This window comes from Seriola aureovittata, chromosome 11, assembly GCF_021018895.1.
Source record: "Seriola aureovittata isolate HTS-2021-v1 ecotype China chromosome 11, ASM2101889v1, whole genome shotgun sequence".
In the NCBI taxonomy this organism is placed as follows: domain Eukaryota; kingdom Metazoa; phylum Chordata; class Actinopteri; order Carangiformes; family Carangidae; genus Seriola; species Seriola aureovittata.
Window position 1 is genome coordinate 7,467,712 of NC_079374.1, and position 20,062 is coordinate 7,487,773.

General features: G+C 41.5%; 1 protein-coding gene across 2 annotated transcripts in view; it reads right to left on the bottom strand.

Moving 5' to 3' along the window:
- man1a2 (mannosidase, alpha, class 1A, member 2) overlaps positions 1-20,062 on the bottom strand; it is a 129,425-nt gene that overhangs the window by 79,009 nt on the left and 30,354 nt on the right. For both annotated transcript variants that reach the window (XM_056388563.1, XM_056388564.1), the window contains exon 4: positions 1,852-1,948. In XM_056388563.1, the coding sequence (XP_056244538.1) occupies positions 1,852-1,948 (97 nt within the window). The remainder of the gene's footprint in view (positions 1-1,851; positions 1,949-20,062) is intronic.

The following is a 20,062-nucleotide window of genomic DNA, read 5'->3' on the forward strand; positions in this document are numbered from 1 at the left end:
GGGGCCTACACCGGGAAGCAAGTTCATCTTAGTCAGGCTCTGTTGGGGTTATCTGCTTCACTGGGCCTAACATCAGCCATCCTGGATAACCACAGTGACGAAGCTGGTTATCAACTAACTCTTGAGTTTTCCTATCCAGCTACGAAAGCGTTCACCTGAAAGAGGATGAGCCTTTGGGCCGACTTATACCCAGATTCATCCCAGACTCATCAGGGTCGCATCAATAATATCTTACATATGTTTGATATTTAGGATTTCAAATCAGGACTATGATTACGTCACTCCCTGAGCAGCTGAGGGTGTTGCCAAGCAACGACAAACATTCTAGAACTTGAGGCTAACGCTGGTTAGCATGCTACTGTCGACAGATATAAAACCTGACAGTTAAAATCTCACCTCCAGTTCTTGTTGAAGAACAGACAACAGACGTGTTGACCACTTCTCACGAATCATGTTCTCATCCAGACCCATTCAGGCTTCTGGCTTTTGTTTCTTGCAAAGTATTAACATCACAGGAAGTTGTTTCACCAGTCTCTGTTTTGTTTATTTCTGCTTCACTATGGGATCACATGAGAGGAGATCATGTGAGGTGCACTGCTCCTTCTGGCACGACGATCTTCATAATTCCCATGTGGTGCGCGACGAACCATTATTTTCAAATCTTGTAGGATCCAATCAATTTTCAAGACCAGTCTTTAAGACACTTTAAGATCATTGGATTTTAGACTTTTTAAGGAGCCAGAGAAATCCTGCTTAAAAGTAAGCCAGCTTCATGATAGGGGAAAAAAAACCCACTAATCTTGCCTCATGGTACAGGCCTCTGGTCTCACTTTAAACCAAATCTATCATAGGATATTCAGAGTTTTCTTGTCTGTGCAGTACTTTTTTTGTTTATCTATTAAGCTGATCATTTAATCTTAAAAACTTCCATGTGTATTTCTGTGAAAAACACTTGATCCGAGCCCAATGTTTAAAAGTCACTAACACTGCCATTGCTCTGGAAGTGTTCTGGGACGGCTTGCAAAGGTGTGAAAATTCTCCTGCCGTGACAAGTGCAGTCCGAGCTGTGTGATCGGTGTTATCACAGACGGCAGCTGCAGAGGTGGATACCAAAAAAAAAAAAAGAAAGAAAAGAAAACTGCCTCCAAAAAACAAATCACAGATGATGTGAGGCTGCACTGGACTGACCTCTCTGTGGGAAAAATGATCACTGCCAACGGCAAAATCTCTCTCTCTGTAAACAGGATTCTCCCTGGTGACTGGACCCTGACAAAGACCTGAAAATGTGTTTAACTCCCACTGTCTAATGCAAAGTCTAACTCTATAATGTTTTACTGTGAGACAAACTCATTCAGGTTTAAATATTGTTAACCAGAAAATGTGATTATTTTAAATAAAGCCATCAGTGCTGCTGAAATTGTACACGTTCATTAAGACCTAACACAGCATCATTGTGTGCTTACAACACTGCTCCATGGTTTGACAAAATAACAGCTCCATAGATTTATACAGTGGATAAAGACAAGTGAAATATTACCAATGCTTCAAATACATTTTATGATTTTCTGTTATCTGTAATTTCACTGCTGTGTGTTCTCTGCCTGTGGTTTCAGTGATCTTGTGCTTCTGTTCGCAAGCACTCCTCCCAAAGTGATATGCATCCTGCTGGAGGCGTTATCACATAACCTTGTCCACGAGAGAAAAGACAGGGCGTCCGTTTGTGTATGTGTGTGTGTATGCATGTGAGCAAGACAAGAGTGTGTGTGTGCATTCATGTGTGATTTACAACGGTGTGAGCACACTGCCAATGGGCAAAGACAGCAGTGGGATGGAGGGGCTTGTCTGGCTTACCAAAGATATTTGTGGAATGTCCTTTCTTGGCGAGGGGCTTCAGCTCGTTATGACCCCAGCCGTACTGTCTATAGCTGTCCCATGCGTGCTTCATCATCTGAGGGGGAAAAAAGGAAAACAACAGTGTATAAGAAGATGTGAAGTCAATAGTGTCTCAGCCACAAAAATTCTGCAACTCATATGACGGTTCGTCCAGACAGAGATGGCTGGATAATGATGTTTAAAATATAATTTTTCTCTCCATTGCTATGATACATATCATTATGTAATACAATTTAGGCGTAATGTGATTTCAGTTACAACGGCTGTTAGTCAACCTGTCACTGAAACTAGTTAAGGGGCCAACAAATAAATTCAATGCAGAACAAAAAAAATAATCACACAGCATCTGAATGTGTCGACAGATTCTTGCCAAACAACCCAGATAATAGATTTAGGCACAATAATGAATCCTTACTTGATGAGGCAAAAGAACTACACTGCTAAAAACCTCTCTATTTTGTTTTGGGCTTCGCTTTCTTTCATTCTTTAAAAGGGTTTATTTGTACGTTTTCTCTGACACCAAACACGGTTTCATGCCGGGAGCAGGTGGTGGTGATAGAAGCTTGATAAAGAGCTTCTACCGATCGTTGTGTTCACGAGACAAAGAGGTTATAATACGCCCTCTGAGCGGCGCTACGTCTTCAGGGCAGATCGGAGGCAAGAGATGGGTGGGGGCTAGCTGGTTAGCATGCTAACCTCAGTCGAGTTAACACTGGTGCTGCGTTGACACTGCTGGAAACAGCTCTTGGCAAATAAAGGAATGAAGTTTGATGTTTCCTCTACACTGGTGAGGAAACAGCTGTTAATGCTAATGTTAGCTATGTAGCACTAGCAAAACTTACAAGTAGCTCCTTTGAATGGATCCACACATCAGGGCAGAGCTAGCCTTGAATCAATAGATCAGTCAGCTGCCACGTCTTGTATATACATGTTAATGAAGAATGAGATATCACTTGCCTATTGGGGGGGGGGGGGGGGGGGGGGTCTGAACTCAAATAATAGTCAAAGATTAAGCAATCAATAATTAATTATCAGCACTAGACAAACTCCAAGAAAAATATAAATAAATAATCTTGATTTATGTTTTCTTTCGTTCATTTGAACTCTGAGCACCACAGTCCACCCCAACACACACACACACACAGACACACACACACACACACACACACACAAAATCACTGGCGGTTTGGCAGGACTGAATGGAGGGCATGACCCCAAAGACTTTAATCTGGAAGATCATGCTGCTGCATCAACGTTCATTACACACACATACACACACACACACACACACACACACACACACACACACACACACACACACACACACACACACACACACACACACACACACACACACACAACACACACAACACACACAACACACACACAACACACACACACAACACACACAACACACACACAAATTCAGGTGTGACAACAATCACATCCGGCACATTGTCTTTATATTTTGCTTTAGTGCATTTACGTTCTCTCCCTCCCTCCTGTATCTGTAGACATTTGTCTATCGAGTTGAACAAAGTGAGATTCTATTCTTCATATGACCTTTGGAAGGAGGCTGCAGGAGAAGGGCTCGGGGAGGGGGACGAAGATAAAAAAGAGCAAGAGATTGTGAGATGAGCCCTGACATGGAGGCTGATGCTGAGAACAGGCGCTCCGGGGCAAACAGAGAAGATGACACAGCTGAGGAAGGGAAAAAGTGGCAGCTTTCACTGAAGCAATGCCGCTCTCTTTCAATTTCAGAAGCTTTTTTTCCTCCTCCACAGCCCTTACTCAAGTGGCATCGACAATCTCAGAAAAGTACATCTCCTGTCTATGTGGTCTTGTCAGTCACTGTCTGATTCTATGGACATCTGTTGATTTCTCTGCCTGTCTACCTGGCAGCTTTCCTATCTGTCCATCTGCCAGCGTCTCGGTCTCTACATGCCATAAGTTGGTACCGATTCCCTGCATCCAACTATCACACAGTTGTTCTTGTTGTGTATATTTTGTTTAATTAAAGCGCTGTTATTTGTTAAGATTGTTTTCCCTCATGACAAAACTTTCTTTAATGAATTTTATATTGTGGGATTGTAACTACTTACAAAAGTACAAACAAAGCCTTTGTTCAAAAATATTAAGAATTCTGCAATGACTTTCAAAGAAGCCCAACTGAGACCCACTCCTCTACCTTTAAAGAGGCTCTTTAAAAATCTGTCACCCCTCCAATTAGGCTGACGAGTTCCCTACCACACTGGAATTATCATCTCTCATCAACAGAGCATTCAATTGTTTCCCCAAGTAGATAAATTCATAAAAAATATGTCTTTCTGCTACATTAAATTGAACTGATCTGCTATATTAATATCGCTTTCCACAAAAAAACATATTACTTTCATTCAATCAGTTATCAGTCTCTGTTACATCTGAATGCACACTAGTTACAACAGTATTTAAAAGCTGATTTGACACTAATTGGGTCAAGTGAGCCTGCAAACAGGGGTGACATATACCTGCTGTGGTGAGAGTAAGGCAGAACTACAAATTGTGCAACCTGTTACAAAGGAAGGGTAATTGCAATGGGGATTACTTACTTAGTCCACTAAGAGAGTAAGTGGAGTGAAGCGTGAGTGGTCATGTACATCTCTTTAAGTCTGTCGGTGCGTGTGCTACCTGCACTTAGTGACATGACTGTTCTGTCATATTTCATTCATGAGGTGCTCAGGTGGACCATCTGTGTAACAGCAAGGCTCTGTGTGTTTCCTCTGTAATCTTTTTCATTTTGGATACGAAGAGCTCAGTGGAAGAGGAACGCTGTGTGTGCTGCCCCAGGCACTAAAGTAAAAAACAAAAGGTGGGTTTTCCACCAGAGGATCTTTCCCCAGAGTTCAGTTCCCCATCTTTCCGCCCGAGGAGCCAGGTTCTAAATTAAATTCTGGGGAGATAGTTTTACCCGCCAAAAAGTCTCTGCTCAAGGGCGAGTACCTTGCAGAGGTTCAGGTTCTTTCGGGTTGGGACTTGAAGCATTGAATGTTGCTGATTGGTCAAGCACACTAGCGTTTTCTGCAGCATTGTTATACATTTTTTAAAAACTGTGGACCTGCTGTGGAAACATAAATAACAATTCTCTGGGAGGCTTTCTGGACATTAGTTCCTGGGAAATTAAAAAATTTTGGTGAAGAAGCATCTTGAACAAACCATCTGCAACAATGAGGCTTGTGTGCTGTGGTGACAACCAACCAAAATATCAATCAGTAGGTTTTATTTCTCTCCTACCAAGCTATGCTTTCTTTCCCACTTGCCTCTTTATGCCACCATGTGGGGATGAGTATCCACATCCTCCTCCATCTCTCCCTCTCTCTTTGGAGCAGGCAGGCAGCCAAGCTAATAAAGACAAGGGCCAGGAGTTTCATTGTGTTCTTGGCCTCACGGCTTTCCATGACGCACTCCATGCACACACGCCGCGGATTATAAATCAAATTAATACACACCGTGACATGGACACTTAAGCGCTGGCTGGCTCCCTGTGATCTGTGTTGATTGGATGCTTCATCAAATTCTGATTGGCCCATATGCCAAGGACAAGCGCAACAGTGCGCGGTGTTTGACAATGTTGACAAACTGCTTATTTAAAGGACCTTGGAATACTAATTGGACATTAAGCTACAAAATTCTGATTGATTCGGACAGCCACCTCTTGCCATCACAGCATCTTGAGAACCACAAGGACGGGTCGGTTCAGTCCACAATTAGAACTGGACCTCAATCAGCAATTACTGCAAAATTGGCTGCAGAGGAAAGGTTGGGAGCCAAACCCGACATTTATCTGATCTCTGAATGGGAACCTGTACCGATCAATATTTCTAATATCAAAACAAAATCAAACGGCTCCGTGTGTGATGTCAAAAGGTCGTTATTATTGTCAAAATCATATACGGTTATGACCCAACTCCGTTTTAGCTCACTGCTTTTGGTTTTTACAGCCGGCTGTACGGCTAAATCCGAGCAGTTGGGAAATTCTGTTAAATGATGCATTTTCTTGTTCAGCACTTTGAGATACAAGCCATAAATTAAAGTGCTATTAAAGTGTTACGCTGAGACAAGCTTTCGGCAGAAGCAATGACAATGAGGGGGACGGTTCATGGATCACTTTGAGTGGAGAAAACAGCTCAAAATGTGACACCGAGACAGCAAGATGAACGTTCCAATAACATTTATTTCAGGAGACTAATAACTGTGGCTGGGATTTTCCTTTCAAGTGGTTTATGTTACCATGACTTCCAAGATAAAGTTTGCCCACACACGGCCACAGAGATCCAGCTACCACTATGGAGTGTGTATTCTTAGCAACAAATGCAAATACCTTGACTCAAGGCAATAAGTGTAAGGACGTCTGCATGTTTCATTACTGTGAAATCATCCGGCCCGACTGGTACGTTCTTTTGAGGCATACTATCGCATTTAATTACTTGTTAGCACTGGCTCCATTCACGGTGTAGGAGTAAATTAATATGCATTGGATTTGGTTGTGAGTTTGGCAATCAAACGCCAAAGCCCCGGAGGTGTTGTGGGCCTTTTTCTTCATTTGCCACACAACATGTTCACTGGAACTTTTCAATGACAGACCCCCGTCTTACCCACCTGCTCCCTTCGTATGACAACGAGTTCATGTCTTTATGTTGGTTTCCAACAACAGAGAATCAGTCAATACCCAGTGTATTCTGTGGGAAATGACTCCCTCTGAGCGGAGGCCAAGCTGCTGAGGAACAGTTCTTCGGAAAAAATTCCAACCCCCTTGAGACTGTGCAGCTATAAAGTCTCTAGTTTCACACAAGACAAACATCTCAAGCCGTATATCTAAACTAAACTGAATACAAATCCCTCATTGCTATCACAACCAGTCCAGGAAGGTCATTTGTAATTAATAAACCATGTTCGGGGTTCATATCTTACATCCCCTTTGTTCGCTCTGTGCTGGCCTCTTGGTCACAGTCAGCTGTTCCTCCCTGTGAGCCCGGATGGTGGTTAGTTCTCTGTCAGCTAGAACCCGCCGTGAATTACTACATCTGGGACTGTGGATCATCACAGCGACCAGGAGCTTGTGGTGTGGGATGAAGACAGCCTGTTCTACCCTGACAACTCTCCAAAGTAGTGCAGACAGACAAACACACTCTGTCCCTTTGCATGATTCATCGTGTTTTCTGTGGCAGCTGCTTGGTAAGGCTGGAATCACTGTAATCCTTTCCACAAATATACTTTATTAAAATGCTTTGAAAACCCATCTCTCTGCTATTCACATCCCTTTTAATGCCTTTATATTAATTATGCACTACAGTAAAATACCCCCTTTTTACTTCCAAATAACAACTCACCAATTTGCAGTGGCATGGGCTCTTGTAAAACGTCAAAAAATTGACAGCCTTGTGGGCCGTTTCTTTAATTAACTTTACAATGGCATTTTTGCCAATACCAATACTGAGATAAATAGGTTTTTCATTTTATCCAAATTCCCCCAACTGTGTGGTTTCTTTCTTCAAGTTCACTGTTTTTGTGCTGCAACAGTTTAACTTGGTTCAGATGCAGAAAAAAAGCAACATTTACTTTGGTAAAACATTGACAAATGATTTTGTTGATGCAATTCTTCTGCAGTAAATGGATCATTGAAACCTGCGAGATATTAACCAACGCTGCTCTTTGTAAAGGAGAAATCGATACAGAAGTTTTAGAAATGCTGAGAAAAAGTTGTCACACTGAAACAGCCTGTTATCCCGGGGTTCAGGCGGCTTGGCCTAAATTCTACATAACAGTATATTTTGAATATTGGATGGTTATTATATACTATATCTCTTCTCCACTTGTCATTTCAGTAAAATATAAAATACTGTACATGGGGCGCAAGTCTATGAAATAGGAATTATTTATTGCCTGGAGTTAAAAGTTATAATCAATTTAAGTCTTCCTACATTTTACAATGAGTTTCATTAATGGCTGAGAGCTTATCAAACTGCTCGGCAGTGCTATGTATGTTTGTGCTCCACTTTCTCTTAACTGCTGCAGAAAAACTTTGGGAAACTGGTTTAGTTTAAATATTTGGGTCTTGGTATCACATATAGTGAAACCTGTGTTTTTACTCTTTCCTTAAAGCATCTCCATCAACGGTTTAGATAAATCACCATGTCTTTACATAGATGCACACACGTAGCCTGTCACTGTGTAAAGTCAATGCTGATTGTTCTTCCTATGTTTGCCACCTGTAAATTACTGTGGAGTTTTTTTCCCCTCTTTCCAGCCCACCACAAGACCTACTTGTGTTGACGCTCATATTCGTGGACATGTGTGGAGAGGCTGCTTGGATTGTCACCTCTGGTGAAAGCCTGTCACCCTGTAGCTCGCGGATAATTGTATCTGCAGATGTAATTATCTGCATTTGCATGTAACTGGGGATGAAGCACACATTTCCTCCACTCTTTTTTGGATCTTTTGGTCCATTTGCATTTGTTTTAGTGACAAAGGGAAGCGTGCAGGGCTTGATAATTAGCATCCATTATATATGGTATGTCCAAATGATAGGGTGTTGCTGCTGGTTTGCAATTCATACCAGTGATTATACTGGATACCTGATACCAATACCAATTTACTGTGTAAGCTGATACATTTCGAAGTTCACCAAATGCATAATTTAATGTTTAAAGTATTCAAAGTGTGTAGTAAATTACAGTACAGCTGTATGGTAAAAGGATGGCATGTCTGTTTATTTAAAATGATCAGAGGGAAAGTAAAGAGTGATGTAATGATGCAGGATGATTAGTAAATGTTAGCATTACTAGCTAGCTTACTGGTAATAGCATAAGAAATTTGTTGGATTGACTGAAAAAGAGACACACTGCTAATATTGCTATCCGTCATGATGAGGCCCCCCCCCCCCCCGAGTCTCGCACTGTATCATCATCAATCAGTAAACTTGTCTCAATCCGTCCTGTCCTCACTTCAGACACATCTATATTCACACTCACAATCACATGTGGTATCTGTGTCTGGGGACCTCAGCACCGACTCCATAAATCATGCCGTGTCTTATTCTGTGCACGAGAAGATTGGGAAGACTGTCACTGTTTACGTCCATTACCTTCCTTCTGAGGTGATCCGCTTGTTTCTTTGTGGGTTGGTCTCTATACCGCCGCGGTAAATTTATTAATCATGCCACATTATACGCTCGAGTTCGCTTTGAAACGAACTGGCAGCCCAGGAGTGGCCCTGTGTTATTAAGGTCAGAGTCTGAGGGAGATTAAAAACCCTCTCTTTTCCTCCTCTTCCTATCGGCTGACGAGCTTGAGAGTGAAGAAGTGAAGCCTCGAATATGGTGCCGGGTTTGATGAGGAAGGCAGCGGTGGTTCCCATTTGATGAATTTATGTGGTTGGCCCACCCAAAAGCCTCTCTTGTATTTCCATTTCATCGGTTTAAAGAAAATTTCCAAAATGCGGTCCAAAGAGCAGCGTGATTTAAAAGTCCTCCAGAATGGTGCAATAATGTGCCAGTGGGAGATAAGTCACATATTTACTGCACTGCTGCTTTGTCGAAATCTCTCCATGCTTAATGCTGCCCCAGGGTCAACCACAACAAATTAACACTCAACCTGTGGTTAACACTTAAGGCCGGCTTCATTAAGACTGCTGGACGATTGTTTTTTAGGTACACAAGAACCTGTAATTGAAATTGTGCGCGAATACCAAGGACACTGTGCCTTCCTGCATTCCTTTTATGCACAACACTCAGATCTTTTAATATAACTTGAAAAAAAAAAAAAAAAAAAAATCGGCTGACAGCTGGCAGGTTGGCCTCCGTCTTGATGTCCAACAAGACTGCACAGTCTATTAGGAGCTGTGACCTTCACAGTGCCAGCCAATTTCCTGCTTGCTGCCTGCTCTAGAAAAGAAGCACAATCTGCCCCCAGCCATCTCCTTCCCAAAGGACCAACGGCTGTGATTCATGCACCCTCATCCCTGATGTGCCACGCTCTCATACACACACACAATTACAATGTACGGACACAGACAACCACAGGGCACTGAAATATTCATAAATCCCCTTCGAGCCAGCAGCAGAGAGCAAGGCCATTACTTTTGCCATTGTTTGCAAAAAAAAAAAAAAAATTAAAAACCAGCTTAGCTCCCCTAGATGAGGCACACAGTGACAAGCTTTTGGAGGTTTGGGGAGCTGGAGAGCTGAGCTGAACTTGTGTGCTGCTGTGAGCGACCTCCAGAGTCAGTTTGACTGATTTAAAGGGCCTGTCCGCCCTCCCACCCTCCCGCCCCCCCGCCCTCGACTTTCCCATCTTCTTTCAGCTCGCCCCATGGAGCCTTTCTATCTGGCTTAACGGAAGGCCTTTCAGAAGATGCACGAGGGTGGTGAGAATGTGACATCTGAATTGCTTCTTGCAGTAAATACATTCATGGCACTTAGGCACAGGGTGGTAATAAATTCCCCATGAAATCACGACAGTAAAAGAATCTAGATAGGCTCTTTTTATACAGCTTCCAAGCCAAGTCTTCTAGATAATGGCTTAAGATACGGATACTCCCAGTGTGATGTATGGAACCTACATACAAATCTTACAAAGCTGCGCTCTCATCATGATGTCAGTTCTATCCATTTCTGGAATGAAAAAATGTGTTTATACGTTTTGTCAAGAGACCATGAGCAGGTCTAAAAAGCCACATTTTAACCCAAGTGACGATGATGAGAAACCAAAGACGTTTGTAAACGAGTGGCGATTTTACTGAAAACGTTATCTCTTTATCAATTACCTTTATTTGTCTTGTGATTTATCAAAACAGATATTCCTGTGCTTTAAGTGACCTGCATGTTTACCCGCAGTCTAACTTATGGTCTCCACTGAAGCCTGTAATCTAGCCCCCGCACACAGGACGGCTTTGAACACAGTATAATAAAATTCTCTGGTCATCAAAGAATTTAAACTGTCTTTAAGATTTTCATAGGAACAGATCTGAGCTGAAGAAGGTATATATGAGTCATCAACTCCCCGTGTAACATCACAATTACTTTGCTTAGAAGCAACATATTTTCACAGTGAGCCACTCTAAAAGGCAGAGGATGAGTCATCTTAAGTGCAGAGCAGTGTAAAGGCTGGATACTGATTGCACACTGGGTTACTAAAAATCACAGGTATAATTCTGTGAGCTTGGTGTGTGCTGCTTTGTGTTGGTTCTGCTTTGATCTCGACTAGAACTTAAGGTGGAAAAATAATTTTTGGGGGATTTTGAACAGACTAAACAGCCGTCTAGATTTGACGGTGTTCAAGTATTCGATAATTTTAAGTTTTATTTTTTATTCTTTTATTTTATTTTCACATTTCTATTAGTTCAACAAAAAAATGGTGCACTGTATTGAAAGTATATTTATAAATGTTGGAAAAGAAATATGCAATTTGACTAAAAAAAGAAAATACAAGAATTACAAGAGACGAGGAGCTTTTGAAACAATAAATGCTGCAGTGCGTCTGTTTTACTGACCCATATGCATGATTTCAAATTTTTAGCGCTGTATTTCTTTTATATTCACTTTGACTCGGGCAGGAATAAAGTGGACGATGCTGTAACAGTTTAAATGTGCTAAACGAACTGGCAGCCACTCTGGCCGACGTGTGTTGCAAATTGAATTGAATATGTGCCTCTCTTAACATATCTCATATCCAAAATACTCCCACACTGCTGGTTTTCTCTGATGGCTACAAGGCTGAAATGTTGTCTCCTCTCTTACTTAATACTTGTAAATGCAAATAACTTTAGGGCATGCAACATCCAGCAACATACTTTTTAACAAATACAGCAACAAGTCTTCTTGACACAGAGGACGACCGGGAACATTTTGAAGCTGTTTTCAGGGACATTTAAAGATGACTTCAGGTGATCATGTATTCCTACACTGTACCTGACACTGATAGGAGCAAGTGTTAGTCAGAGCCAGGTAAGAGACCGACCAGGGACTTCTTGCAAAGATACTATTCACAACAGCATTCAAAACATCTTCATAACTTTACAAGTTGTAAATAGCTTCTTTTTTTTTGCTTGAAAAGAAAATCTTTCCACTCCATCATTCATTGCTCGTTATTGCATCATCATTTTCAGCAGATGAAAATTGACAGAGGTGGGTCGCAGGTTGGGTTTCTTTCAAAGCCAGTTTTGTTTTGCTTATTTAAAAAAAAAAAAAAGGGTAAATAATTAGGGTAATAAAGCACTTGGCAAAGAAACTGTCGAGTCATCAAACTGTTCACATGTACAGTAAATGCAGCTCTTGTTAAGTGTTGTTATGAAGCAGAACTGCGGAAGGACAGTTAGAAAACCAGTGCTGTTTGTCCACATAAGCAGATGTCTGCAGAGTAGGGTTGTCACGATACCAAATTTCTGTTTCGATACCGATACCAATATGTATTTCGATACTTTTCGATACTTTTTGTAAAATATATTTCATTATATTATGTATTGCCTTAACAGGTTATTTAAATATTTAAAGAATGTAATTACATTTTTAAAAATATATTTTTTAATGTATTTATTAACCATGGACATGTTTTAGCTCTCTGTTTGCAGGCTACTGTAGGTTTACTACTGGGCTGGAAGGGCTTTGTACTTCTTTCATTGACATTACAGTGCAGTGAACTGGTGAACAACATTATCACCTGTCGTTCTTGACTGAAGTCTCGGAACAAGTCCGCATGGTTGTCCTTTAAATGTTTCGACAGGTTTGAAGTGTTGCCTGCTTTTGCGAGACACACTTTGTAGCATCGCTTGCACTGCGGTGCTTCTGGGTTCAGTGGCTCGCCTTTATCGTTCGGTTTGAACCCGAAATATTTCCACACCGTACTTCGGGCCCCCATTTTGACCACAAGTACGGGCTTTTCTGCAGCTGCCATCTCTATCTACTGTATTTTCTTCAACCCGCTCCGTCTGTCTAAGACGCGACTTGTCGTTTCTCTCTCCTCCTCAGTCTAAACATGCGAGTGCGCGGCAGCTTACATCCGCTCGGGCAACTACGCCACACTCGCTGGCCTCGCTGTGCTTAAAGAGACAGGCTCCAATTTACCAATTAATTTGCATTCAATAAAATGAAATAAAAGTACCGTTTGTTTTTAAATGCTGGTATAGTACCGTTTTCAAAACTCTAGTATCGCGGTACTATACTGGTACCGGTATACCGTGCAACCCTACTGCAGAGTGCAATGACAAGCAAGCAAACACAACCACATGCATACCGCACTACGACAACCCCCACCCCTATTCTATCTGGCCTCTGATTGATTCATATTTGCCATGGCAAACACTGCTGGCACCATCACAGAATGTGGACAAAGGTGACCTGTAACTATAAAACTTTTCTTCCCTGGAGCAGTTGACGGCTAGAGCCTCACTGCTCAGATCACCCACACCTGGCAAGACCAGTTCTAATTGACAACTTCTGTAGTAACTAGGGAGTCGTTAAGAAGGTAAATATGTATCTCGTTTACAGTCTGAAAGACCCGGTGTTGACCCGTCAACATGGAGCTAAAAGTTTCCATACGTCAGAAATAGTAAAACGTGTTGCTGCGCCATGACGATGTGTTGGAAGGTCAACATCTAAGGCTCTGCTGCTGCTAGCGAAGGTGAGATGAAGCTGTAGCTGCTTCACAATACAGACCTTGAAATGATTGGCGGGTTTATGAAGAGGATTCTGTTATGTTGAGATTAACTTAACACTGACACACACAGACACAGACACAGACACAGACACACACACACACACACACACACACACGATTACAGCTGGGCGGGAAAGAGTATCTGTATCTATGTTTACTGATTACTGATGGAGATTTACAGGTGCTCGGTTGAGTTCTGGTAGAAGAAGAGAAGCACTGAGGAATTTGAAAGTATGTGTTGATTAATGCTGAAAATAAACAGTTTTGCTTTGAACACAATTTGTTTTTGCCTTTTTGAATTTCACTGCTGCATGAAGCTGCTTAAGCTACGAGAGGGGCTGCTCCAACAGGTTACTGCAACGACAAATGATACCTTATTTTAAAGTGTTAAATTTAGTTTTCAATCCTATGTTCCATATAAAAATGTAACCATCCCACACATGCAACATTTCTGTTGGGCCCTTAGGACCTACAGGATCCCACTCCCAGTGTCAGCCCTCCACCTTTCTCACTGGCAGCCACTTCACACATCACTTACTGAAAGCATCTTTTTTTTTTTCTGCCCTACACACACAGTCACTCACTCACTCTCACTCACTCACTCACTCACTCACTCACTCGCTTCTTCTTTATCTCTTGCAGTGTTGCATGTTGCGCTATTTTACAAGACAACAAGCGACCGCAGCGATCAGGCAGACCGTCCGAATAATTCATGATATACAGACGACGACTCAGACACACGCTCAGACTCGGGGCAGAGATAAGGCGGGAAAACAGTGAAAACGTATTTCACTGTCCTGTGATCTTGCTCTCTGATTTAGGCAGATAAACGATGAGCCTGGCTTCATTTAGTCTTTTCTGGTGCATCAGTGGTTGGAGGGAGAAGCAAAAGGTGGAGGTAGAGCTGGAACAGACAGCCATTGTAGGGCGATCCTGTCCTCTGCCAGCTTTACTGTCACTCCCCCTCCATCACCTGAGGTCCAACTGGTGAGGATCATTATACCTGCCCTACACTTAAAAACAGTGAGGATCCTTTCTGCCTTCCACCTAAATCTTCTAAGTTAATTGCATTAAATAGGGTGAAAACACTTCTTACACTTTTATCTTAGCAAAGCTAATTATTAAGTCATTAAATCCAAAATATGCCTAAATGCTTGCCTGTTTTTGAAGATTAACTACAAGATTACACTAGTACGTGCAAAGTGTTCACCGTCCATCTGCTGCTCTGTTGCAGCTGAGCGCTCCGTCGCCATAATGTTATCCAACGTTTATACAAAACTCTCTTTCTGGCAGTTGTGAATCGATTGAGAACCGTAGCAGATCGGGATCGTGATTCTTAAGTGAATCGTTTTTCTTTTCACCCACGCCTGTTTCAGGGAATAAACGGGCAGCGTTCATCAGGAGTTAAAGAAAAGAGAAATCCTAAACAAAAAATATTGGCTTATGTGTCCTATGTGTATAAATAATATGCATAGAATTATACTTGTCCTGACCAAGGTGTACTGTGTGCATGTGGTGTGGGATAAAAATCAAATAACAAACACCACCTACATGTTTTGGCTTGTATCGTGCTCAAGAAATATTTATTGCTATGTATATATATATATATATATATAAAGACCTCTTGAGAATAATCAGAGCATCTTATTACAGTTTTCAGTGTCTGTGATCATAGATATTTGAAACTGGGGGTTAATGCTGCTGTCTGTGTACACAGCTGGTTTGTGCTGCCTCCTGACAGCCTTGTTCCACACATCACTAAGTGGTTGAGAAGCTGTGGAAAAAAATAAAAAATAAAAAACAGGTTCGATAAGAAGTGTGCACACATACATTGACATGCCTTATGAGTGATCTGGCATTGATGCTGAAAAGGCTGTTACAGCTCCGGCTTCAGTTGCAGCGTGCACTCACGAACATTCACAACAAAGTTTGATCAGAAATGAGATTAATGGAGTAAAAGAAAAAAGTGCTTTGCTCACGTCACATTCTCTACTCCCTGCAAAACACATTCAAAACAACGTGTCTTTCTCACGGTGGACCAGTGTAATCCATCACCTGCCGTTAAGCCATATTATTACTTTTTTTTAATTGTGTTAGTAAGGTGCAGACTGAGCTTGAAGCTATAATATGTAACTTTCCCATATTAAAATGTCTAAAAATTACTAGACACACGTTATATATTTATTTTTTTGAAGCTCAAAATTGACTTTTATCCAGTTTAAGCCACATTTTTAAGATACGCTTTTTACACCTTGGTCGTTTTCAAGTATGTATTTAACCTGGATGATGGATTTTAGCTGTCGGACGGCTGGATCTTAAGTTATCAGACGAAAAAAAGCCAATCAAATGTTAGACAGCTCGGCTCCAGGTGTGTCCTGTGTTCACCAAAGAGCGTCTGCGAAATCCCCTGGTATGTTGGTTATGGACAAAAGGACAACTCGGTGGATAATTCTGCTGCTGATAAAAACCTCCTGAACGTCTCTTAAGTTATTAAAAAAAAACAATCAAAACAAAGGTTAGCAGCCATCTCAGCTCCCAATCCTTCCCTGACGTCTCGTGTCCGCCGCACAGTTTCAGCAAAACACTGACTTTTAATGTGAAACTGCTTAATTCACTGGTTTTAATCACTTGGTCTGCTTGTGAGGAGACTTATTTGGGAGAAGCTGATGGTAATGGCGGTGGAGGCAACAATTCCCACGATCCCACACTATTTCATGATGTCACGTAACTTTGTCTTTCGTTACTGTTTTGATTGAGAGACCCCCTAGTGGTGGACGATACATACTGCGCCTTTAAGAGTATTTTAGGCAGTAGTATACGGTGCCGGTGCATGGGACTCGACCTTGACACAAGCTGTAACAAAATATTCCTGTTACCCTAGAATGATCATGAAATTGAGAAACACTGGGAAGGAAATACAATGCAAGGAGTTGGGGGAAGGACGAAGGAACGTTTTTTTTGTTTGTTTTTTTTCCTAAGGCCAAATTATATTTAAGCAGGCGGAGAAAGGATTTGACAGGATGAGGCAAACAAACAAAATGATTCTGGTTTCTGTACAAAGAAGGGAACTGAAGAAATAACAGTAGCTGAGGTAGGTTTACTATTACGCTGAAGAGATAAGCAACAAAGGATCAGTGCTATACATGCTGTTCAAAAAGAAAATACAGAGGAAAACGAAAAGAATTTATGATTTTACAAGTGTAGCAGCCCTTCGATAAGAGGAAAAGAACAAGTGTTTCCGAGGAGTGCAGGTACTTCAAACAAACAAATGATAATTTGATAAGACTGCTGAGAATGCACTCAGTCCTTGGAATCAGTTTCACAGGAAGTTTGAAAAGTTCAGGACAAAAACCTTCAAAGATTTTTTTTTTTTTTCATTGTGCTCATGCATCTGAAAGATCTATGGTGTGTCTCAGTATATACTCTCCCTCTCAGCTCTGCTTCATGCGTTTCTTCATTCTTTCAGGACGTCTACCTCTGAGTGAACAAAAAGCTGTTTTTAGGGTTTTGAACCTATTAATAATTATTTTGATTACATGTGATATGGCGATATCTATGACACGGCAGTGGAAAACCTGCAGCTATTCCAGCGTTGGAGATGTTACTTCACTTTGTAGTTAACACCATTTAAATCTATTTACAGAATTTATTGTTTTAGTGTTAATATCAACTTTATATATATTTAAAAGCCATTGTGGTTTCCACTTTGGGGCCATTTTGCCACAGGCTTGTTGACAATGCTGTAGTTCTTTCCTCATGTCTCCATAGCACCATGGACATCTTTTCCCACTGGGGTGCTCATAATTACGATGTGAACAGTTTAATGTGAATGCAGCATTACCGTGATCACACCTACAGTGTGAAAATATCTACCTCACTAAACAGCAGTACTTAATGTATCATGGAAACAACGCACAACCCCTGATTATAGATCACATACACTGATCTCCACTTCCTTAAAAGGTTAATGTTAACACATTCAGGAATACATTTAGCAGCTGGGAGTCCCGTTGACGTATGGAGCCATATATAATGTATAGATACACGTAATGACTTCTGCAGAAGGGACGGGTTGTCAAATGCCAGCTCCCTACCGCATGCATCGAAAGGCCGGCTTACAAGACAGCATCGAGCATTACACGAGCGAACACGATTGGCTTACAAAAAATAATTTGTCTTCCTGCCAAAATCCATGTTCAAGAGGAAAATAAAACAAACAACTACAACACACAACCAAGAGATGGCCGTAACATTTTTAAACTACCCATTTATATTCTCTTTATTTTTTTATATTTTTACCCTAATTAATTCTGTTAAGACTCAAATGATGTACAGTGTTGTCTGAGGATGGGAAGTGCTCATTGTTCAGGCACAAATTAACACTGCAATCCCTGAGAAAAGAGATGATGTTGTGAGCCTAGTAACAGTGGCTGGATGAGGGTGATTCCTTTGATTCCTTTGTTTATTCCCCCAAGCACATGAGCATCCAGGCTGCCTGCCCATCTCCATTTTCTCCTCTCCTGTCCTCTCTCAGCAGCCATCCTGGGACCTCTCTCTCTCTTCCCTCTCCTGGCCGTCGGTGCCTCATTCCAGATGTTCTGGCTCTGGATCTTCGCCCTCCAGGAGTCCCAGCGTCCTCCTCGTCTCACTCCCTTGTGTTTATGTTGTCCTTGTCTCTCTCCTTTTGTGTGTTTGTTTCCGCCTCCTGGACGTGTCAATGATGATGTGCTTAGCTTTGCCTCTTGTGTGTGTGTGTGTGTGTGTGTGTGTGTGTGTGTGTGTGTGTGTGTGTGTGTGTGTGTGTGTGTGTGTGTGTGTGTGTGTGTAAAGTCCGTCATCTTTCCAGGTCTTCATGGAGGAGCGGAGGTCGTCAGGTCCATTCTGTTTTTGGCAGCTCATGGAAGTTGCTTGACGTCCTCCCAGATCACAGTCTTCACATGTTTACAATCTATTGTTTTGTCGTGTGCTCGTTTTAGGGTATCACCGGGTATCGTACGCTGAACTGCCTATTAAAGCCCCTTGAGGCAAATTTGTGATATGTGATATTGGGCTGTAAAAATAAAATTTGACTTTACTTGACTTTGACTTAAAGAGAACTGCTCTGGCCATCGATTTATCTGGGTTTTACAGCCACAGTCCACAGCTCTGTGGGGAAACACACACGCACTCTCTCCAGTGCCAGCCACAAATCCGTAATCGTTCGCTTTTCACTCAGCGCTCACGGCTGAGGGACTGGAGGGCCGAGTCGGCAGTCAGTGCTACAGCCTTCAAACGGCGCATCACGTCCCAATGAACCACATAAGTAGGCCAGGAGACTTAGATCTGAGAGATTCTTCTTTTCCGTTCAAGTCTGTGGTGATGCTGCGCTGCAATTACCACTAATCAGCTGCCAATTAAAGGCAGTCCGTGTCATTTCCCTGTGATAAGTCGTTAATGATGTCGGAGCTTCTGAAGGTGGTCCTCCTGCCTTATCCAAGGCTGCCGCTGCTGCCCAGGCCGAATACGTCCAACGAATGTATTATATATCTACTGATGATCAAAAGTATCAGAACAAACATTTATTTTAAAAAGATTACAAACTTTTTTTTTTATTTTTATTTTATCTTGACATTACTTTATTAAAACAGTGATGCATCTACTAACTAAAAAGGCCTGTGGTTTTGAAAACAGAAAGCGAAGTTTGCTTCAATTTCACTACGACTGAGGTCACAATACACAGCAAATACGTACACATACATTATAGGACATTACTGTAGGTCCATCAGTTTGACTTTACATTTTATTTAACTGGGGGTGAATGATAGAAAAAAAAAAAGATATCTTTTGCTCGGTCTTGACCCAAACAAGCGCGTTCCTTTACATCTGGAGAAAATGATTTGTAGGCCGGGGCAGCTCTGTAGCACCACAATGCTTCATTTATTGTCTGTTGTGACACGTTCTACCTTTATCTTAAAATTGCAGCTCCTCCGATTTGGATCTTGCACTTGGCCATATTGCGATTTTGATTATATTTTGATTTATTGTGCAACCCTAATTCATATTGTAGTTGTGTCCGTGTGGGAACCCACTTCTCTACAGTTTTGGGCCTATAGTGTTTAATGTTAAAAGTGATCTTCAAAATACAAGAAGACAGTGAAGCATCAATTGTGTGCTTTCAATAAGCCATCTAGCATCTTAATTCAAGAGGTTATACATTTCAGATTTAATACATCAGAAAGGATGGATCATAAATAACTCTGCTGTATTAAGAGCTCTTCATTGAACAGTAATGGAAACTTTGGGGAAACCATTACCTTCTATTTAGATTAAATATCCTTCTGATTTCTGCACTAATTTCTACACTAACTAGTGTTTTTCCAACAATATTGATGAACAAACCTCACGGAAAGTGAACTGTATCTTTGTACCACGGCCCATTAACCACAACAGCCGGCTTATTTTAACAGCTCTGGGCCAACAATACCTCATGATGTGACAGG